Source organism: Cuculus canorus, chromosome 1 (assembly GCF_017976375.1).
Source record: "Cuculus canorus isolate bCucCan1 chromosome 1, bCucCan1.pri, whole genome shotgun sequence".
In the NCBI taxonomy this organism is placed as follows: domain Eukaryota; kingdom Metazoa; phylum Chordata; class Aves; order Cuculiformes; family Cuculidae; genus Cuculus; species Cuculus canorus.
In genome coordinates, this window is record NC_071401.1 from 178,322,972 (window position 1) to 178,347,376 (window position 24,405).

The 24,405-nt window shown below is 36.2% G+C and overlaps 1 protein-coding gene across 6 annotated transcripts in view; it reads right to left on the reverse strand.

Annotated features, from left to right (window-relative positions):
* Positions 1–7,095: 7,095 nt before the first annotated feature.
* PNPLA8 (patatin like phospholipase domain containing 8) overlaps positions 7,096–24,405 on the reverse strand; it is a 38,922-nt gene continuing 21,612 nt past the window's right edge. For 5 of the 6 annotated variants that reach the window (XM_054066035.1, XM_054066032.1, XM_054066015.1 and 2 more), the window contains exons 9-10: positions 9,461–9,656; positions 7,096–7,642 (exon numbers count right to left, since the gene is read on the reverse strand). In XM_054066035.1, the coding sequence (XP_053922010.1) occupies positions 7,368–7,642; positions 9,461–9,656 (471 nt within the window). In that variant the 3' untranslated portion in view covers positions 7,096–7,367. Of the gene's footprint in view, positions 7,643–9,460; positions 9,657–24,405 lie in introns of those variants that run through there. The other variant, XM_054066048.1, reaches the window with a different exon arrangement.

Below are 24,405 nucleotides of genomic sequence, written 5' to 3' on the forward strand. Positions count from 1 at the left end.
GCAGTAAAAAACCCAGTATTTATTTAAAGTTGAATTACTATGCACCTGCTGTAAATAGATTAGTTTTTAACGGAGTGACATTTAGCTGAGAGTCTGCAGTGTGCTGAGCCCTGCATAATATATGAGGAAAAGCTTTCATTTTCTCAAAGACAATGCACTCTACAGGCCAAACATAATATATGTAGAACAGCATCATGCTGGAAATATTTTGTCTTTTTTCTTTACTCTCTCTAACCTATATAACCATTTGTATATACATGAACCCACGTGATAAACAGCTGTCTGGAGCATACTTGCTTCCTGACAATCTCATCTAAGCTTTTCTTACTTATCTGTAGCTTTTCCCAAGGATTTATGACATATCCAGTGCAAATTATTTAAAACTCAGTCTGCTATAGAAATATTATTGTCTTTTCTGCGGTAGTCATACTCAGATTTGTCTAAGTATTTTTCAGGGCTGCTTAGTAAGGGTTTTAAATCTGATATTTAGCTAGAAATACATCAGCTAGAATGGACACAATGCTCAAGTTTTGAAGCTATGACATGCTTATGTCTTAGTAGACTCTGTAAAGTAATGCTTTGAAGTCAGATTTAGGAGTATCAACGTGTTTGTCCTTTGACTCCACATTTTAAGCAGCACCTGAGTTATTTGCCTTTCCTTGTAGGGGGATAGAAACTTCCCTATTCAGCTTTTAAAATCTCCAGCATTTCTGCTTTCTTTCTTTACAGTATAGGCCTTGTTGTTTCATTGTTAGAAGCGTTCCATGACTGCCAGACTTGCCTGTCTGAAAATACATTCAAATGAGGTGTACAAAACGGCAGGACAGGGCCATATTTGTGATTTTTACAGAGCAGCCAGTGAAGAAGCAGGGAGCAGCAGCTTTGCTGAAGTTATGCCCAAGAGTGGACACAGACCAGGTTTTTAAGAAATAACTTTTTGAGATGTTGCTATGAAAATTTTGAGACATTCTGGAAGACTGTTTCCCTGATACCATTGTGATGATTGTTATCTTCTTCAATTACAAAATAATGGTATGAGCACAAAAAGCTGTTCCTTTCCTTGTTTACTAGGTTTTGAAAATAAAAAAAAATTTACATGCTAAAAATGATAAGTTTGCTGAACTTGGCTTTGCACTTCAACAGTAGTAATGATCTTTTCAGGTTGTCTTTGTGTTTTTATGTGAAAATGCTGAATACATCTTCTTCATGAAAAGTAAATATTTCAAAATGCTATTAAGTATTTTTTTATGTTATTGCAACCATATAGTGAAATAGCTGTTGATTATTTGCTATGAGAAACTGATAAATTAAATGAAATAGTAAATAAAAAGAAAAATAGCATTGCTACTAAAGATTAAGCACGCATTACCAGTGATATAATTACTGAAGTGTTTCAGTGCTTAGTTTTTATACTATGCTGAAAGTTGCTAATGGTTCCCCCTGACTGAAGTCTGTCATTTTTGTTAAACTAAGGAATAGAAATATCCTTGTTAAATATTGAAGACAGAACAATTAAAAAAATCCTTTTCTCGTTATTTAAGTAGATGCAAGCAGTGAAGGCCATCAGCAAAGTGTTGGAGCAGGTTGCACACGGGAATTAACCGATACACACCAGAATACATGACTTGCAGGTGTGGCAATGAGGAGGCTGGGAATGAAAAGGCTGAGCAGCAGTCAGGGGAACCGGGAGGCAGCACTGCTTTAATTCACACGTCGGTGATGTGTGTCTGGAGGAAGGAAAGAGCCTGCTCATATTGTTCCTACAGATTTTGTGGGAGAGGCATTTGGTATGCTTATTTTAATTTGTAAATCAATATGATTACACTAAGTATATCCCTTACTTCTAGAACCGAGCTGGCCCTCAGTTCTGCAAGGTGTGAAAATTTGACTCACTTTCTAGACAACAGTGAAAAAAAAGAGAAGTGTTTTTGCCTTCTTGCCTTGTGTAGTTGAACATAAAAGACAATGGGTATATATCCTACCTATGCCTAGGAGTGCACTCCTTAAAGAGAAAGAGGAAGCCTTAACAGTGTCTCCTGCAACAGGTTATGTTTTTATATAATACTCATCATTTTGAGAAGTCATTTAATGAAAGAAGATCAGCACTATTTGTTGACCCAGCAGCATAGAAGTATTTTAATCTCTGATGAAATATTAATGGTGCCAATGAGTAGGAAGCACACATCAGATTTTTCCTTTCTTCCTGTCATGTGTCCTATGTTACTTCAGCCTCTATCAGCTCGCTTCACCAGCTAGACAAGGAAGGCAAAATAAATGAAATGCTCTGGAAGTGATCAATCAAAGACAAGACATAATCCTTATCTATTAGGCCTAATGAGAAGGAGCTGTGTGTGAGGAGCTCCCATAAGCCTATGGATTCTGTTAGATATATAAGGGGTTAATGAGTTCTTCCCTGATGCATAGGTTAGAAGGGGTTCAGTTGGCCATGGAGACTGGCAGCTGTTCTCATAGTGCATTATAGAACCCCATTAATAAGCTCAGTTTCACTAAAACAGCATCTTCTGCTCTGTTAGTTCTCTACATAACTATTCCGTAATCCTGCTCCTCGGGGCTTTAGCACCATTTTACTTTCTGGCTAAATTTATTTCTGGTCAGTTTGAGCACCTTTGGTTTTATGCAAGTGTTGCCCTCTAGCTTACTGTCTTTTCCTTCTTGAAGTATTTTTAAATAGCAGCCAGGCCTTTTTTTCTTAGACAAAACAAACCATGCTCTCTTCATCTTCCCTTTGGCAGCCCTTCTTTGCATCTGTTTTAGTCTGAATATGTCTTTCTCTAATAGCAGTGACCAAAATTATAATTATATTCAACTGCTGGAGCTTGCACTTCATGCATTAGAATCAGCATCTTTATATCACTGCTGGAACAGACACTGACAGGAAATATCCTAACATCAGTGACTGCACCTCAACATCTAGAACTTTTATTTTCTTTACTTTGGTAATGAACCTTCCTTTAATTAAGATCTCCTTCTGCATAGATAATGAGAAACTAAGAGAAGACTTACAGGCTTTTTCTCTTTCTGACTTTGCAGAAAGTGAGACTACTTTATGTATATACCTTTTAATTTCTTGGTCTGGACTCTTTCTTCCTGCCTTTCAAAATCAGAGTAAGGACACTAACGGTTTAGCAAAAATTCAACAGTATCACTTCCTAAACTAAAGCAAGAACTTACTTCTTGTCTTTCCAGGATGCAAACCTGGCACATGAAGTGGGAACACTCATCTGGGCAGACAAATCTTGTTGTCTTCATGAGTGACCTGGAATGCTTATTAATCTTCTTGTGATTTCTTAGTCTAGATTAAAAATTCCCATTGGTATCTCATTTTTTTTCAGGTTTGTTCACAATTTCCTGGTCAAGAAATTCTCTGGTGCATTGATACACTCAGTTATTTTTGTAGTAGTGACTGCTGATACAATTTCAGTTTGTTAACTGGATAACTACACAGCATTCCCAAGGCGCTGCTTCAAAGCAGGATTCCCTTACATGATATTCTGCTCTACAGTATTCCTTCTCCCACTGCTTATTTTACATTTTTATTCTTCAGAGGCATTTTTGATTCTTCTCAAAACCATGCATCACTGAAATCCTGTTGTTCAAAATATTCATGTTCCCTCCTAGACTTACCTGTAATAATTATCATGTTCTTCAATCCATCCAAATGATTATGGAAATATATTAGCATTTGATCCAGCACTAATCCCTCTGCTCCCTGTCAATAAACTCCCTTAGTTTAAAATTATTTCTCCTTACTTAGCCAGTTCTGATTCCTCTGCAAGTTCTCCTTAGGCCATTACAGTATCAGGTGGGATTCCATATGTAATGCCTCAATAAATGCCTTGAAAATAGTTTTACTTTATATACAGTGCTGTATATAATGTATATAACATCCACGATAGTTAAGATTCCTTGCAAACTACCACTATTTTTTTGAAGTAACTAAAAACTAATTACAGCTAGAGTGATAAAACTGTCGTGCCTGCACAATTTAAAGTGGTTCAGAGGGGAGAGCAAACTCCTAATTATCACCTGATAGACAGCGCAGCACTTGCAACAGTGAGGATCAAAGAGTTTAGTTTGAAAGGATTCAATACATGCGGCCTAAACCAGTCTGAATTAATTACTCTATAGCACAACTCAATTCCACGTGTACTTTAAAAAGCCACACATAAGAAAAAATATTGTTACAGCACTAAAGAGGAAAGAGGGTAAATGAAGATAAGACAGTAGCTTCCAGCAAAAAGTGTAATCACAGATCCAGATCTTGCATCAACCGAAATATTAACTCCTTCCTTCCTCACTCCAAGACAGCAATGTAAAATATCAGCAATACATTTAAACTGAATCAGAATATTTTCATGGTATAAACCTGATTTAAATACAGTCTTTTGGTCTTGCTCTTTATATGTAGCCTTGACCTCACCAGTTTAAGAGCTACGATTCTTTTACCCTCGAGGCACAAGAGCGAACCTGGTAGTGTGGCTGTCATATGTCTTTACATGCACGTGCTCTATCTCAAATACTAATATTGTTTAACTCAGAACCAGACTTCCTTTCGTGCAAATCAAATATTAAAATCAAGCTTTAAAGAGGTCTAACATGAAGCCCATGCACTTCTCATGTCACAGTTTGTCGGTTGAACCTACAAACTAGGAAAGCAACCAGCTGAAAGTAACACGGAGACAATGTGTATGTCTTAGCAAGATGCCTCAGCAGCCTAAAATATGTTTAATGCAGTCTTCTGGAAGGCAGAATACAAAAACCAAGGCTCCATAGAAAATGACTGGTTTTCAACAGAGCTAGTGGAAACTTTGTTGGCAGCTTGTGAAGAACTAAAAATAACCTGATATGTAAATAAAGCTAATTTGAGATATTCTTTTACGCATTCAAAAAAACCAGGTAGCTTTCCTTGTTTACATTCTCTAATCAGTGTAATAATTAAATTTGTCCATGAGAAGAGTATAGAGTACTTGGAGAACTTCTTAACAAAGAACAATTCTTGCATGAGAGCAGACAGAAACTACATTCCACCTGCAAAGCTTAGCTCAGTATACGTGCACCACTGTGTGAAAATTAGTAACTCACAGGTTTTCTGTATAAAAATTGAATGGAAATATTATCACTTAGTTCACTACAGGTAAGTGTTTTATCAATGCTTATCCCAAAAAACTATGTCTGGAAGCTTATGAATTCACGATAACGCCTGTGATAGCCTTATGGATGATGCCATGACTTTCTTCTTTGCCATGCAAAGCAGCAGTAGGTTACATATGTTGTTACATACTATCACATATTGTCTATTTTGATTTAGGATGCTGGTGACACAGCTTAACTCTGTTTTGACCAAGGCCCCTTGAACAATGTTGAAGTTCCTTTTTTTAAATGCTTAAAGGTTCACGCTAATGCAAAAGGCTTGATCTCTTGATCTCTTGCTATTCTTTTACTCAGTAATTGGAATGAAGAAGGAAAGTTGTATAAACATACAGTTGCATCAAGATCACAAAATTTTCCTTTTCACCATTTTTATTGCCCTATTTGAGGAAATACTTTTGGTGTTCATAGTTTTAAAAAAATGAGGGAGCGGGAATGAACAACGTACATCCTTTCACTTCTTGTCTTTAAACTTCTGAAGCTTTTTAACTTTTCTGTTTCTCTTTTCTTCCCTTCCTCACATTCTGAATGACAAAAGCTTCTCTAGTCCTTTTGCACCCAGGCATTTGCTTGTGTAAGGAACAATTTTAAAAAATGTGAAGGCTACAGCTTATACACTCATGACACTGGTGTCAGTGGCAAAAACAAGCCAGAGAACTGTGGGAGTACCAGAAAAGTATGGATAGTGGAGTAAAATGACACAGGTGAAAATACTTCATATTAAAAAAGGAACAGCCTGAATCAAATGCTTTCTTGCATAGTCACAGAATACTACGTAGCAACTCCTAAGATAAGGAAGGATCTCAGCTGTCTTAATTCAACTTCCTCTTCTAAAGGCAGTCTAATAACATTTTCAATGATTTAGGATAAGTACAGAAGGTGACTATCAAAATAAATATTATTTTTTTAGATCATGCAGTGGCAAGTGCTTGGTCCCAAAAGGCAAAGTGACAAATGCACTGGTTTTTGGTGAAACTGGACATTTCATCTGCTGTATAAAACATATATTTTAACTTGTAAATACTTTCATATACTGTAGCTGTTTACAAAGAGGCAAGAACTCACCCAGAAACTTGTCAAGTGATCTTGTTAATGGGTACACACCGAATGGGTGACTGCAGCTGTGTCTAACTCAAACTTCACCAGTCATACTTCTTGGAAGAACTGGGGTGTACACCTTCCTGTTGTTGAATGCACTGTTTCATTGATGTACCCTACCATCGTAGCTTACCCCACCACCCCTCCGGACATCAGCATAAAGTTGTAAAGCAATAAGCAGTAAGACCATAGTAAGCTCTAATTGTTACCTTCACAACTCTAAGGTCATTTTAAGAGGATGCACATATGAAAGTCAGAAGACAAAAGGAAATGCGTAATTAATAATTTCAAGTATCAACTGCTAATTTCCTTCTTGACTAGAGACACCTGAAGTTTGGCATCCAAAACTGAGGCCTATATATTAAGCCTCTCACTCGTATGAACTACTTCAAGATTTTATCTCCTTAGCCTATGACAGGAATAGCTGCTCAAATGAAGTCTTGGGATTATTTTCAAATAACGAATGAACCTATGTGAAGTCATCCTGATAAAAACAATAAGCAGCGAGTCCTGAAAGTATCAGTTAATTTTTATAATTTAATATTTATAGTCATCCAAACATCTTAATACTGTTATGTACAAAATCCACTGAAAATAAAAAAAAATTAAATGTCATCTTTCAAATGTAATAGTGCAATAAACACAGGCAAAGTTTTTGTAAGAATGTTACATTTCTGTTAAATTCACTGGCTACATAAGAGCCTAACAAGTACACTGCCTACACTGAAGTGAATAAGAATTTTATTTTCAGTTAATTTTGAATAAGCCAAGTAGTTGGTAAATTTTTTCTGCTACCATAATTATGGTACATACACCCAAAAACATATAGCACAAATGTTTTCATAATTATCAGTTTTACTGACTTTAAGAAACTGAAGTAGAGCAACAGTAAGATCCATAAAGTTCAAAAAATAATTAACACCATAAAATCTTGTATCAAGTAAGTGTGTACAAACCAGTCAACCTGAATGGCTTTCTTCAGAATTCTGATAGCTCTCCAAAGATGCTATTTACCCCTCATAAACATTCTCTCTGTACAGTACTGAATGAATTTTCTGGTACAAGATTTACATTTATGTTTTTTTTCATGCATTACATATTCACAATTTGGAAAGAAATGGAAGGCCTTCGTACATGTCAGCCTTTAATCTTATCCAGTCCTGAAGTCTCTGTAAAGTTGTTTTTTCCTGTGTTAATACTTTTGCAGCTTTTTTCAGTTTTTCCTCATTTCGTTCTAAATAACGAATTCCATCTGTCTGCAGCTGATTGAGTTTCTCTTTACGACTTTCATCCAGAGCTATGTCTTCATTCATAAGAGGGTTAAATCTGAAGTAAGTATCTGGAGGTAACAGTGCGTCCAGCATGGTGTGAACTTCTGTATTGAAAACAAAAAGAAAGAAACAGCTATAGTTACATGAGACAGACAAATAGTCCAGCACTCTCTGAACAAGTGCTCTAGAGTGACACAGTAAGTGCAAATATGTGCCGCTTTGCTGAGTAAACATTATTCCACCACTGCCTTATCAAAACCCCTTTCTTGTTGGAAGGTTTGCAAATGACCCTGTAGCTCTGTTTACTCTGTCAAAGCCTCATCTTTTATTCTAAAACCAGCTTCACTGGTACAACAATTAAGAAGGCTTTGCAACTATCCAGATTTTTAATTGCATGTGCATTCCTTTTCCTTGTAAATGAGAGTGCATTCTGAAGAGCAGGAATGTGGCCTGATGTACTCCCATTCAGGATACCCATGATTTGTTACATTCAGTACTAATGGAAGTAGGTATTATGAAACTGATAGCTATACATTCTTCTTTAATTTCAAAGACTTCTGTAAAAAAACATGTAGTGTTAAAAGTTTTCTTTTGTTTGCAATTAATTATTTTTATAAATATTATGACAGATTTTGGGGTTAAATTTAACCTTCATTTAATTTAAAATATTCATGTTAAATTAGAACAGTTAAGTGTACAATAAACCGAGGGTGTTATGTATTTACATGCTCCTCCCTTCCTCTCTTTTATAATCTACTTCCCCTCTCCTTTTAGATCTTTTTTCTATTTGTTAGCTTCCTTAAAATTACATTTCTATTACTTCTTTCATCTTTCATTCCCTTTTATTTCCATCTTCTTTGCATTCCTTCTACAGTTTCCCATTCTTCTACTGTTACATAAAAAATTTCAAGCGAAAAACCCACTATGGGCGAGACTACAGCAAAAGATTCTGGTTAACCTGAAATCTTCTCTGCTTGGTCCCCCCCCCACGAAAATTACTCAGCTGTGTCTCTGTTCTTGGCTCTCACCACATCTCATCTTTCTTGCTCTATTTAATACTCTTCCCTTTTTCCTTCAGAATATAACCTCCCATTTGCTCATATCTAGTCTCCCTTCTTTCCATTTCCTCTCCCTTGGTCTCCACAACAACCTTTCCTTTCCTCCTTTTCCCTAATCAAATTTCTTGTCTGATTTTTCAGCTGCAATGAAACTTTTTCTTCCCCTGACAGAAAGTGAACAGCATGTCTCTACTTCCTGCAATTCCCACTGTGTTTCCATGACTGTGCAAAAAAGAAAAGCAGCCCAAAATCTAGCTTTTTCTTACTTATGATAGTTGACAGAGATCTTGCAGCAAGGGATCTAGACCCGACGAGTATTTCTTGATCACTAGATTTTTACAGTATAAGTTCCCCTTGTAAGAGGGAAAAAAAAGCATCTGCATATCACTATTTCCTGCTTATAAAAACAAAGCAGATGTAAAATGCTAGCAAGTTCCATTGCACTCCCATCCTAGGAACATTTTATTTTGGAAAACACATGCTTGGCTCCTCCTGACAGCAATGGAAGTCACGATCATTGGCAGAAACATTCTTGTTCTTGGAAAACTGCATGTTAAAGATATAGAAAAGAACAGACTACAATACTTTTTAGCCAGCTATTCTTCATAGTGAAGATGAAGAATCGTGGAGATAAGGCTAAGAAACACATTCATGTTATCACCTCCAGAACACCTGAAACACTGGTACTAAAACACCAACTATACATGACTTATGAAAAGACTTGTTTCAAGTAGTTTCAGTGGGGTGGGCAGAGAGGAGAAGGGGAAAGACAGAAAGTTGCAGATTGATCTCTGCATTAGAATCATAATTCTATGAAACAAAAACTTGAAAAGCCACGGTACAAATGTATCTTAAGACACCAACCTTCTGTATCAGTTGCGCTGCTGATAACATTTGTGAGTTTGGCTTTCAAACTGGTGTATGTGACATTTGTCTTTCCCTCGCTTTCGTATCGACCAGTGCCCAGTGATACCAGACACTGCAATGGAACATCTGGCCAAAGACACTTGCATTCATGAACTGCTAGTGCAGAAGGGTTATTTAGAAGCAGACCTCCATCCTGTAAATTAAAATACAAATGTTAGTATTGTATCAAAGAGGTAGGCTGAAACAGCAGCATTCACTGGAATGTCTGAAGAAGTTAAGACTTCATCTTCTGAAGATTTTTTTTTTTTAGGTAAGACAGATATGCACATGGACAACTTTTCACACAGTCAAAGTCTGCATCTTGAAGCATTTATTACTGGTATTACAAGCATATATTCTGTAACAAAATCCCCTCGCTACCTGCAGCTTCTAAAATAAAAAAAAATTGGCAATAGCTAAGCTTAGCCAAAGCTACTTTATTAGCATAGCCATTATATAGGATGCTATAGACTGCATTTAAGACTTGGAAAATCACAAAATCACTTAGGTTGGAAGGGACCTATTGAGCTCATCTGCTCCAGCCTTCCTGCTCAAACAGGGTCAACTACAGCACATTGCCACGTCCAATCAGGCTGTACAGTATCTCCACAAATAGACCAAAACCTCTCTGGGCAATATGTTCCCATGTTTGACCACCCTCACAGTAAAGGAACTTCATGTTCAGATGGAATTTCATGTGTTTTCATTTGTGCCATTGTCTTTTGACCTGTCAGCAGGTACTGCCAGTCATCTTCTTTCCCTCACATCCTTTCTTCATGCACATTGATAACATCCCCTCTGAGCCTTCTCTTCTCCAGGCAAAACAGTTTCTGCTCTCTCAGTCTTTCCTCATACAAGAGACACTACAGCGCCTTAATCATCTTTGTTGCCCTGCACTGGACTTCCTCCAGTGTGCTCATGTCTCTCGTACTGGGCCCCAAGACAAAGTTCTCCAGATGCACCCTCAGCTGCATTTTGCAAAAGCTGTCTATATCCTAGAGCTCCCTGAACTCCTTATATCCCATACCTGATCATCATGTTACAAGAACAATACACGGAAGCAATTCTACTCAGGAAGACCTTAGAAAATAAAGGTTTTGGACTTGATAAACATTTTACAGAAAATCCTTTTAACTACAGCTGTGCTAGAGAAATAAATAAAACCAGGATTACTGAGCTGAGTTTTTGTATTTTTAATTAAGCTTTCACTTCAACCTACAAAAAGCTCTTTGAACTCCTTCTGGATACTGTCTGCTTAGCTCAAAACATTGCTAAAATGAATGGTTTCTTCAGTGCATATTATCCTTTGCTTATGTTTAAATTAGCTTCCACACAGGAAACTAAACACAAGGATGGTTTTGTCCTTGATACGATTCTCCATGAATCTTAATTTAAATTCTTTCTAGTTCTCTTTGTGGTGCTTACTTTCTTCTTTAAATCCTAGACTAAAAACACGTTTAACATAATAATTTCCACTGATCTTGTTAGTATAATTTACCTAAACATGATTGCTTCACCAGGGGAAAACTAGTGCTATAAAAAGTTATGGGGTATATAATACTGGAATACTCCAGTATTTTTGCAATACTGACAAATAAAACATCAAAGGAAGGTAAAGTACACAAACCTACAGATATCAAAATTATATTGGGCTGATAATCAACAGTTTTGTGCAAGGATTTCCATATTTAAACATTCTCTCATTCAGGTTTATTGAAATGACAGCAAGTACTCATTTCTTATAATTTCACGTTAGACATTTTTAATATAACTTCTAGCATTTGCACAGATCCATGTCATTTTTGGAAAGTTAGAAATAGGACTCAGTAAGGAAGGCAATTCATTATTTTCTTCCCTTCCAAACAGATTATGGTTGATAATGACCACATCCCGATCAATATTGTACTTCAAGTCATCTTACTCAGTTAAAAAAAAGATGTTCATCATATTGCTCTTTTGCTTATAATGATCAATTACTGAAGCAGTAAATAACGCTTTCAGTTAAATCAGACTCTCCAGGACTCAATGAAGGAAATACTGCAATAATTTTATTTAATTCTGCAGCTCAAATAACCTTAGAGCTAATTACATCAAAGGCTGAAATTCTCGTGGAAAAATATATTTCACAAGCTTAGAATTGGTCACAATGATTTCACATGTGAATTTTAAGAAAACTGTAAACAACAAAGAATGGTCCAGTTCTACGATTAAAAAACAGAAACTAACCTGTGATTCTGAACAATTCCTTTATCTTCAAAAAATTGGACAAAAAGTCCACCCCAAGAAATACATTGAACTATCAATACAGAAATATGAAAGCTGAATCCCAATTTTTAAACAAGTAGTTTTAAGAAATCAGGACATATCCTTCATGCATGTCCTTCAGACACTGGAATACAATTCCAGATGACTAGCTCTGCAAATTTGTACATAAGATATACTGAGATCATATGAACCTTCACTGATATTTGATCTGAATTCCTATGTATTTAACCTGTCACTGTGGTTTAGAGAACTGCTGTATTTACGTTCTAGGGTTTTTTTTTTTTCCTTTTTGTTTGTTTGGGTTTTCTTTCTGATTCAGTTGAAGTTATTCTATATTCATATATTATAAAGACTAAATCAAAATAATCTATAAGTTATCAATTAAGATATTTTTACTACAAGCAATCAGCTTTTAAAAGAAGTTTATAAAAATACATTAACCAAAATACAATATAACCAAATGACTGAATGATTGCTAACAGTATGCAATATCATGGTGACTAACACAGCAGCATCCACTTCCATAATAGCTTCTATAAGCTTTCTTGCCACTTTAAAGTTTCATACAATTAAGCATCTGAAAGTAAACGAGGCAAATTTAACCGATCCAAGGATAGATGCCTACCAGCCAAAATCTGAATTCTTGTTTGTCTCTGTATTCTGAAGGAAGGAAATCATTTCTTGATAATCTCTCTTCTCTTTGACCCACCTATCTCTTATCTTAAACCTAAATTTTTCAGTTACCAAGAGGGCAGAATTAGGATCTTACCAGCATACTTCTGCAGAAGGGAAAAATGACAAGAATAGTAATCCAGAAGCAAAAAGTTTAACCCAAACAAATTAATGGATTCAAGCCATGGACTGAAAGACATTCATGGCTGGAGAACAAACAAAAGCTTACGGTAAAATACTTCTTAGAAACATAGCGAAGTGGGTGTTTGTGATATGCTACAAAGAAAAATGACAATCGCTGAAAAGATTAGGGAAACTAGGAATACAAGTGACCATCTGCACTGCATACTCTACAAAATGATTGTGGGGAGGTTCCAGGTGTTTGACTTCCCATGAATAAGATTGTATTTATACAAAAAAGCATTTTAGAATGATTATAGTGATCAGCAAATACCAACATTAGCAAGATATGAAAAATGTACTGATAGACGGTGACTTTCAAAGTACATGAAGGTTGTTGCATTCCTTGCTTGCGCCCATTATTTATTTTATGGAATATATTTTCAGAACATAATTTGTAATTGAAAAGCATAAATTTAATGGACCCATATTAGCATAGCACAATTCTGATCTCCTAAAGCCTTCACATCAGCAAAATAATACAAACAAAAAAGGATCCTTATACACTTACAATGCTGTAAAAATCTTGTTGATATAAAGTGATATTTTAAATTATACTGCAAACCTCAGGTGCAACTTGAATTCTATAAACTAATGCTGACTTTATGCATGGTCCTAAACCTTTCCAGTTCCTAACAAATTTATCAGTTTCTTCTTGACAAACTGGAATGTCTTCAAATACTCTGCCTCCCCATTTCATCTCTATTATTAGATGCATTGCTGTGGTATGGTACTGTATGTGTGCACAAAGAAAAAGAGAGACAATATGGACAGTATATTAGATGAACTGGTAGATTATCAACATACACTTGGCCTAGAAGCACAACCAGTAGGACAAGTGATATGATCACCCCCATTTATTCAGTACTTATGAGGTCTATTTTGGAATATCGTGTACAATTTTAAACACTCAGTTATGAGGCACTGAAAAACTGGAAACGTAAAGAACCACAGAGATGCTTTTGCAGCTGAAGCACATCATATGTGAGAAGAGAAGCAGGGTTTGCTTAACCTAGAAAAAGAGAAAGCCAAGGAGGAATCCAATCAGAGTCTTCCACTACATAAAGGGGAAGAAGACACAGCCAGACTCTTTCACAAAGTGCAGAATAAGAACAGAGAAGATGTTCAATTTCCATTTTCAAAACTCAAATTGCAAAGGCCTTGAGCAACCTGACCTAACTTTGAGGTTTATCCTGGCTGGACCAGACCACCTCCTGAGGCCCTACCTGCCTCCAATTTTCTTAAGATTCTATTGTATTTAAAGAAATAAAGAATCATAGATGCGTGTTATTTTAGCTCTAAAATGAAATTACATTTTAAAAGTCACTCTTTTTAGAGACTGAACATTGCCAGTCCAGTCAGAAGTCTTGTGGAAAATGCAAACCTGCATTTTTCCATATGCAACTCATACCTTGGAATCTGTAACCAAAAGGGTAACTTACAGGAACTCTTCAAATGACTGAACTGTTGACCAGTGTCCACAAAAATGTGCAATTGTCCCGAGCTCTGACTCAGGACTCTGTGTTGGGTAAAAAGGCAGAGTAGACTCCTTGCTCTCTTTGTTCTCCCATTGTTAGATTGTCTGGTCTTCCCTACATTTCACCATTTCTTCTCATTTAGCTAGTTCTAAAAATCAACTGGAACCTCTCTTTTCCACTTCCCAAATATACATGAGTCACCCCTTCCCTTCTGCATTCTTCTGTGCTGCTATGGTCAGTGCACTGGCAATTACTACACGCTTCTGTATATTCTGAACTTTGCAAAGCCACTCCACACTTGAGTCAACTTAATTTGCTGGTACTAAACAAGTGCTACAGTAGAAATGTCAATGCAAATAAGTGCTGAAAAAGTGTTTGCAACTTTTCTCATGTCATCATGTAGGTAAAAGTAGGGAAGAAGGCTTTTTTTTTTTTAACATTTCTAATAAAAATAATGGAAGTAATCAAATATATTAAACTTAAAATGGAGATTAATACATATACACCCAAGCTTGTTAGCAACAGTAAAGCAGTTAACTCGGGGACTGGCACATTACTTTCAGTTTTTTGCCAAAGGGTTTCCATACGGTATCAGTTCAATTGTTGTTTTGTTTAATATTTTACCAACTAATTCCCAAGTGAACTAAAGAAAATGTTTTTTTTTCTTACGGATTTTTCAAAAAAAATTCCTAATACACCTGTAACCATATTTCCAAAGGCCTACTGTTGATCTGCCAGAAATCTGAAGCTATAGCCAATATTTTCTGCAAGTATTCTGATGGTTGCAAGATAGTAAGGGAAGGCTCACTCGTTATTTAACTACCATAAAAACTTACTTAAAGCAGGAAAACCACAACTTTTGTAGGCATATGCTCTAATGAAAACTCCCTGGGTGAGGATACCCTGCTTGCTCAGTTCTAGGGATAAAGAAAGGACTGTTTAAATATTATGAAATGGATGGGGGCAAATTCTACAATCAAAAGGAAAATACATTGGGAAGCCTCAACAAGAGCAAATGCTCCAGACTGCTTGGGAACCTGGTAGCACAGAACCTTCTGAAAAATCTTGTCCCATTTAAATAATTATGGTGAATGAGCATTGAGTAATCACTGACATATTTAAGTAAAAAATTTAGAAAATTATTTTAAAATTAAGATGTTGAAAAAAATTAGTTTGAACCATATTTTACCATGGGCTGTTGTTTCTAACAGGTTCAGAACACACTGTTCATGTATAAGCTATCACTGCATTTCCTAATTTTGCCAGACTCACGTTTTGTTGCCTTGTAATTGTTCTGTGTTACATCCTGTGTTCTGCAGAGTTTCACTTAAATGATGCTATTTTTTGTGAAGAAAATAATGTAGCACTGGGTGAAGGATCTGATATTTGGAAGCTGAGTTTGTTGGCTCCATAGTAACCATTTCACCTCACTGCCTATGCAGACATGCTTTGCATTCTAGTTCACTTTTACAGACTTGCTCTGTTGTTTACTTTCATCGTCTTTGTGAAAAAAGTAGAGACGGAATCAGTACAAAGTTGCAACAGGCTGAGACGAGACAGGCTGAGATTCTGAAAGGACTTCTGAAAAGGATTTTTCAAGTTATGTGTTTAAAGTCAACATAAAGATAGTAATACACAGATTAAAGAAAAGGCTTCTTGCCTCAAATAAGGAGTTTGAAGAGTTGCTGCACTATTACAAGTGGTTATGTCTCAGAAAAATTAAAATAACTACTCTAAAATATTTACTGTAGTTTCTATAAGTAAAATGGGAGCGCCTTGAAGAATCACTGTAAAATCAGCTAAATATATTTATGTAAGTACTTTCGCAGCAAATTTCCTCAGACTAGAAGACAGGAATGAGAAACAGAAGAGTTCTTGATGATCTCATACAGATTGCTAAGATTCACATCCTGACCTAGTCCTCTCATTGCACAGGACAGTCGGTGCCATTATGAGAATGTTATCATATTCACACATAAAGCTGTAAAGCTTTCTCAGTCAAACATCATCGGGCTACCAAATTACCATATTTAATATATGCTTTGTGAAAAAGAAATATATATGTTCAGACTTAACTGTGCAATAAAGTAGCCCCTATGGTACTCAGTGCAAACTCTCTCCTCAGAGTTATATAGTTATCATGTTCTTTTAAATATGTATGTAAATATGTAGGCTACCTATGGCTCTCCTCTTGCAAGTAATCAGTCTGGTCACAGTACTAGTGAGGATGAAAGTGCTGAAGAGGAGCTCTCAGCAAGCACAGGAAGTCTTTGTGTCCCTGCACAAACTATCTTGATCCCGTAAAAAATATAATGTTTTATAAACATGAAACAGTACAGAAGGAGAACTGTTTAGTGACGGCAATAGGTGCTGGTGCCAATATTCCTAACAAAGCTCTCAAAACTATACTGCACTAGAACAATATGTTTTAGTTTCATTCCAGTGGTGGGCCTGATCCACTTATTTGCATGAGAGATGAATAAGGAATAATTAAATAAATTAGAAAATTTTTTATGAAGCATACAATGCTTTCATTTATTTCCTTATGCAAATATTTCAGGTGGTGTATTTAGGAAGATTCACACTTCCTTCATAATCATGCTAATAGGTATGTTATTGGGTGAGCTACTTAAAATTTATAATGTATTTTGCACTACCCAAAGGCCTTAATTGGTGACACATATTAATGCAATCCTCCTATACACCTAATTTCTAATGATTTCATAATGAACTGACGCTGCTACTTAAGGAGAGGCAGAGATGCTCCTTTAAATTCCTCAAAGAAACATCTTCTGCTCAGTACTTTCTCAAAATTAGGATTTTCCTTCAGAAACTATTAACTCTAGAACTACAACAAGTGTGCGCTGAGAAAGGGATACTCTTAACTGGCTAATGGAAATGTTCTTTAGGAAATGTTTGTATAGAAAATGAAATGCATTTGTGTTTGTATTTCTGAATGACACAAATATTAACATTTCCACTACTGCTGTCTTTGACAGTTTAAAAGTTACAAAAGCTACATTTGGACTTCTACTGAACCAGCTGCAAAAAGTGATCATTTTACACTGAGATCACAGTATGTGAAGTAAAAGAAGAAAAAAAATCTAATAAAGTTTGATAGCTCGCTGAAAAACTTCCTTTTTGGTACGACTGCTCTCCCACACAGTATTTACCATTTTTACCTAAAAATCAGCAACACCATAATACACTGTTTGCATACACACAGATGTTATGCTAAGTGCTTCCAAGAGCTATCAATACTATTGATATTATAAGCTAAACATTTCACAAAATATTTTACATTATTTTACCCTACATTAACAATGTTCACTCTTGACATTTCTTTGGAATGAATGGCTGGCTGAGGGAGACTGCTAGGTGATTATCTTAAATTATTAACCTATCCAGGCAAGTCATTAATTCACAGACATTGACTAGTTGCTCTGAAGACATTACTGAATTCATGCTTTCATGTCAAGATACAAAAAATGTACTGGGGAAGATTTGCTAAATATTAGCAGACATTGTGAAATAAAGAATTATTGGGCAATAAAATAGATTGTCATCAAAAGCACAAGCTGAGCACTGCAGATTTAGTTACATGAATTCTGTAATGAACAACAGGCCACGTCACCAAAACGGCATTTTAACTGTGGTTCCCAAATGATGAATTGCCTGTAATATTACAAAGATCACAGTGCACAACCTAAGAGAAAAAGCTAGCCTATGGCTGAATCCAGACTGGCCCGACCTCAGGTTCCCCACATAATGTTTGTAAAGAACAAACAAGGTTCAAGAGTACCTTAAAAAAAAAAAACAAAACGCAACCAACCAACCAGAAAGCCCCAAATAAATCGGAATAAAATCCTCTGGATTCAGGTGACACCAGTGGGCTCAAGTCTGGAACGTTCGTCCTCTCTGGCAACATTAAACTTATGAAGGATGTAAAACCCCTATCTGCTATGACAGGATGTGTCCGACTAAGAAGAAAGCTCTGGTAATTACACAAAAGAATGACAATACTATAAACCTCCACAAGTGAGCATGAAATCTCAGTAACAGAGAAATGTTAACCCTTGTAAAAGCTAACCATATTAGATTTTCAGAATTTCAAAATTCTTCATGTTTTGTTTCCCAAGCTAACAATGTAAATATTCTTAATACTCAATATATTTTTACATAAACACCCTGATCATTATTAATACTACTTATATTAATTTTGCTAACTAATTGCTCTATGCTTTTAGCTGTCAGTTTACTAAGGAATAGCAAAACAACAGGAAACTCAATACACTTTTAGAAAAAATATGGAAGAGTAAGAAGACTTAGTAGTGATCCCCAGTTCCGCACTTTCATAAATTCTCTATATTAAGAAGTACATGCCTCAATGGCAAAATACAAGGTGGGTTTATCAATGGCAGATAAAAATGCAAACAAATTTTTAGATGAAGAAAATCTGGATTTACAAAGCACCTTTCCTACCAGACCACTAGAAGTGATGTAAGAGACTATGGATGACAAAAAACTAGCTGATCAGATGGGATGTCTACGCTGAACTCTTTGGGTGGGATTGTTTTCTATCAGAGCTACTCAATGTTACTGTGCACCACACCAACTAGAGCTGGAGAGAAGAGTGAGAACATGAGAAACAGCTCTGCAAACACTGAGGCCACTAGGGGAGGAGGTGCTCTAGACCCCAGAGCAGAGATTCCCCTGCAGCCCACGGTGAGACAGGCTGACCCTCTGCAGTCCACAGAGGTCCACAGTGGAGTCAATATGCACCTGGTTTGAAGGACTCCACACTGGAGCAGGTGAAATGCTCCTGAAGGAGGCTGTGACACTGTGGGGAGCCCATGCTGGAGCAGGTTCCTTACTGAAGGGACCTGTGGAACCACAGAGAGTCCACATTGCAGCAGGTTTGCTGGCAGGACTTGTGACCCCATGGGATACCCACACTGTAGAAGTCTGCTTCTGAAGGACTGCATCCCATGGAAGGGACTCATGCTGGAGCAGTTAATGACGAACTGCAGTCTATGGGAAGGACTTTTGTTGGAGAAGCTCTCGGAGGACTGTCTCCCATAGGGTGGACCTCACACTGGAGCAGGGAAGGAGTGTGAGGAGTCCTTTCCCTGAGGATGAAGCAGCCCCAGAGACAACATGTGATTAACTGACCACAACCCCCCCCATTCCCCATCCCCTGTGTTGCTGGTGGAAGGAGGCAGAAAAAAATCAGGAGTAAAGTTAAGCCCAGAAAGAAGGGAGGGGTGGGGAAATGTGTTTTAAGATTTAACTTTTATTTCTCATTGTCCTACTCTGATTTGATGGAGAAAAATTGATTCAATTTATTACCAAAGTCAAGTCTGGTTTGCCCATGATGGCAATTGCTAGGTAATCTCTCCCTATCCCTATCTCAACCCATACGCCTTTTGTTGCATTATCTGTCCCTTATCTAGCTGAGAAGGAAAGTTACACAGCAACTTCGATGAGCACCTGGCGTCCAGCCAAGATCAATCCACCACAGAATCTGACCAACCATGGAAGAGATCTGAGTAGAGCACTACTACAGACTGATTTAAGTCACCTTTATATGAAGCAGCTGTTGAAAAGACAACTGTAACTCTAAGCTGTACCTTCCTCTGAAAAAGGAAATACATTAACAGTTAAGACATCATCTAGGGTAGTGCCAGCCTGATCACAAACTCCTGAGTTTTGCTTCTAATTTAGAAATGTTAATTTTCAGTCTGGTATATCATTCAACTTTGCACAATATGTCTCCGGTCATGCCAAAACACACTGAATAGTCCAGTTTCATCAAAAATTACTCAAACTGCAGCAGGTGCAATGAAGGATCATTAGGATGATCAAGAGAACACAGAGCCTATTTTGCAAGATTAAGTCTGACTGGCATATTTAGACTAGCAAAATAAAAGAAGGATATGAGTGCTTTCTATATACACATCAGAAGGGTAAATACTACAGAAGAAAAGCTAATTAAACTAGAGAACAGTACTGGCACAAGGATAATTTGTATCCATTAGCTAAACTTAACAGTGAAAATGAGAAATTTTGTGGCCATGAGAAAAATTAAGAAATGTCTTCTTAAAATAACCTTCTACATGGGTAGCAACAGCGAAGACAGCTTTACATGTTTATGAACTACAGTCTATGATGCAGCTGGCGACCATGACAAAGGTCTGAATTTGACTCAAGGAAGTATAGAGTGAAGCAGTTTCCCTCATCTTTTTTCTCTAAGGAAATGCCCACCAAAATAATTCCAAATTACACAGCTGAAAATAAAAAATATATCTACTACTAAAATCAGCAATGTAAATATACCACCACTAAAAGAAACATTGCAAGGTAAAGAATCTTTGAAAAGACTGCCAACTGATTTGAGATTTGCAAAATTATTGCTATAGATTTCATCCTTGTATTGGAAAAGAAGCTCAGTACAGGGTTTAGATGTTGTGCCCTATTCGACTAATGGAAATGCACTGGGTATTGAACTAGTTGACTTTATGCACAGTTTATATTCATTGTAAAAATTATTCCTATCACAGTAATAAGGCCTGTAACCATGACAAAAAGAAGGCAGTTTCCTAAACTACAATACACAAGGCAAATTAGAGGCTGGACGGTAGCCAACAAAGCATGAAGTGATTGTTCGCATTAAACACCAGACCACTATAAATCATAAACAAGCTTTTCTTAAGGGAAGAGGTAATAGTATATCAACAGTCCCATTACATTCTTAGCCTTTTACTTGCAATGAAGGTCACAAGGTTATTTTATAGGGAAATACGGTGCCATTCAAGTCAGTATTAGACAGATACACAATGTGCAAAAATACAAATTACAAGACACCAAGGAATGACAGTAAATTGTTCTTTTTAGCCTAAGAAATGGTGGTCAGTAACATCAGAACTTGAGAGCAGCAACCTAGATTGTCTGTACAGAAATTACTGAATTGACTCGTCTCTTAACTTTCCACTATACGAACTTCCTCTGATTTTGCAAGATTTGTTTGATAGAAAGAAATTAGCTGGTAAACAGCGTTGCTAAAGATATATGGACTCAGAAGTCTAAGCAAAAAAAAGAGTTAAATGTAACACAGCTCATTTGAGAGTGAGGTTTGGTTTTTTTCAAATAAACACCCTGAAAATTACATTAGCAAAGCATCACTGAATCACTGCAGATAAAAATTATAGAGCATTCAAGTTAAATGCCTAAACAAAATATATTCTCAATTTCATTTCACTAAACAAATCTTCCAATAACACCTCACTTAGCAAGTCCCAGTAGGGAATCTTGCAAGCAGACTGCTCTGCAGAAGACTACTGGTGCAGTAACTACAGCAACTTCACGAAGGCTAGTGAACTGCATCACGCGTGTCCACCTTAAGAGCTGCTAACCAAAACTCTAGACTATATAAGGGAAAAAGAAATACCCATATCCACGTAGCTAACATGTTCCAATAAATTCCCTCTTCCTTAAACAGTAGGCAACATTGCCTCCAAGGCTTTAGGAAAATGCGTATGGCAACAAGTAGTCAGAGAAACAAAGAAATATTTGTTTCCATCATTGTGAGAACAAGATACACCTATTAAACCACCGTCTGTATAAGCTCTGGTGCATACTGATCACTGTGGCATATCCTAAGAATGAAAAGAACTTCAATGTGACCTATATTCTATGTCTTCTTAGAGCCTGGGAAGCACCCTTGAATCTAATTTTAAAAGCTACCGTGTAAAACCAATTAGCGTAGGATCCACTATGTGAACCACTTTTGAAGGCCTCTCCTGTAACAAGCTACAAAGATGAAATGGCTTTGCAGATTTACTGCCTAATAAAAGGAAAGGAAAAGCTTGGAAAATATGAAGAAAATGTATATTATCATTTTTTAATGAAGGTGAGACTTGAATTTTTAGTTACATCCAAGTACTGTACTATGTATTTATTTTATTTTTCAAGTTGTAACCATTGTTACACCTGCATTATTAATACTTCACTATCAGATTAGCTGCCAGTTTAACCAGCTTTCTATCTGTTCCTGCTCAAAGAAAACATGATTTTCTCAACACTACTGTAATTCAACAATAGCATTTTAATAAATGGAATTATAATACAGCAATGAAATCATGGGAAGATACCAAGAAAGGCAATCAAGTCCTTTGTACTAAATTGAGTACATTTTTTTTGAAAAAAAATAAATCTGTGGCTTTGTTAAACTCACCACCACCACACACACACAATCCCTGCTGCCCTTTTAATTAATCCTGTGGGGCACACACTTTTTAATGTAAAACCTAGAAAATGAAGAGTGCATAATGATTTTGTTAAATCTTGCTCTTTTAATTAATTGGTAATTTCCTCAGCATACTGCAATGCCTACTAAAGCGACATTATTGAGTACCCCACATGTTCTTCACACTACATAAAAAGAAAAAAGAAGCAGAGGAATAGATATAAGAAACAACAGCCTTCATGGGAAGTAGGGGAAAAAAAAAGTGACTAGTTGTAACAGGACAGGGAGAGGTGAAGAGCCCTCAGTGCTTCATTTTAAAATAAAAAGAGCTGACATGTGACAATACAGCTTCTATATTGTAACATTATGACTTGGTTCTCTTGACTTGCATGGTTTCTGGAGAAGCATGTTACAGGGATTAAATCCCTTTGAATGTTAATGTGTTCCTCTTTTGAACCACAAAGAATATTAATCCTCTTCCCCTCATCTATGAACAGCTGTGCTGTTTTTTTCCTACTTGACAGGGTGGAACCAGATAGCACGGCATGATTGACCCGATTGTAAATATTGCTATTTGGTTTTGAACTGCTTACTTTTTGCAGAAATTTAACAAACCTGGCATCAGCTTATCTGCAGCATAAATAAATATAGGTGCTCAGGCACCTAGAAACCACTTTCTAAACAATTACATAAAAATAACACTTCACAATCCCCTCAAACATTCACAGTGACTGGCACAGGAAGTCAGACCAAAATGTCCTCAGAGAAAAGGATGCATGTGCTTACACAAATACACATGCGTATATAAATATATATATATATTATGGAAAAGTGAGTGTTAAAGCAAGCAGCTACAGTTTGGTTCAGACATGATACCAGCATATATGACTAGAGTCATACATAAAATCTCTACAAATTAATCTCAACCCTACCTATAACTCTTATTCAAGTACTTCACACAGTTTGTGAGAAGACTCCAATTTAACAGAAGCTAGATAGCATATGCAGGTTTACCATAAAGCAAATCCACTAAATTGCTATTATCAAAAATATTTTCACAAATTTGAAGACTCCCGAGTCAGATCAACTGAGTACTTTTCATTCAAATGCAAATGTACAACTGACAGATAAGCTAATACAAAACCTCATCTAGATATATAATTCTTTAGAGTCCCAAACTTCAAAGCCAGAAAACAAATCTTATCACATTTACTATTCTGAATTTTTAGACATTTTACAATCTTTTTCACATTTTGACTGTTTCTATTCTTTATTTAGAAATAATCTACTTCTGTAATGTTGATATAAGTAGATTATATATGTTAATAAGAAACTAGCATAGTTTATGTTCAGAAAAGTTATTAAGATGATTAATTAATGGAAGTTTCCAATCTATTAAAAATTCACAAGAGACCATCATCTTTCTGATATTGCACTACAACATTGAAGCCTTTGGTATAAATTATTATTTACAATTAATGTGTACTGTGCTGATGCACTTTTCAAAAATCATGGTACTATTTAGAATGTCTGAATAACGTCATGCTTAATTTATTTCTGTAGCTCAAAGCCTGTAAGACAGTGTACAGCTAAAAGTGGTAAGACTGAAAAGAGCCAGTATTTCCATATAAACACAAATGGTCAAGGAACATAACATGACAATCGCAGTGCACTTCTAGAGTAAAAATACCTAACAAAAACCTACTATCTCATATTGATGATATGAGCTATAACTCCAGACTAAGTTATTAACATACTTAAATATTCACAAATCTATTCTAAACAGAGATATGATTGCATTTAGGATTCTATTTATTTTAAAACATCTTTATCTACATGTATTCTTTTCAACTCATCTTACTTTAATAGAGATAAAACTCTTGATTACCTTGGTATCATTACCAAGAACATAAACGTAACTGTCTGCTACATGTACGGAGGCTCTTACCCCAGGGTTAAAACAAGGTAATTCAACGTATCTTCAGTGTGCAGTGGTGAATTTATAATCCAAGACAGAAATCTATAACAAGATAGTTATGCAGCATTTGCCATGTAACATCTTG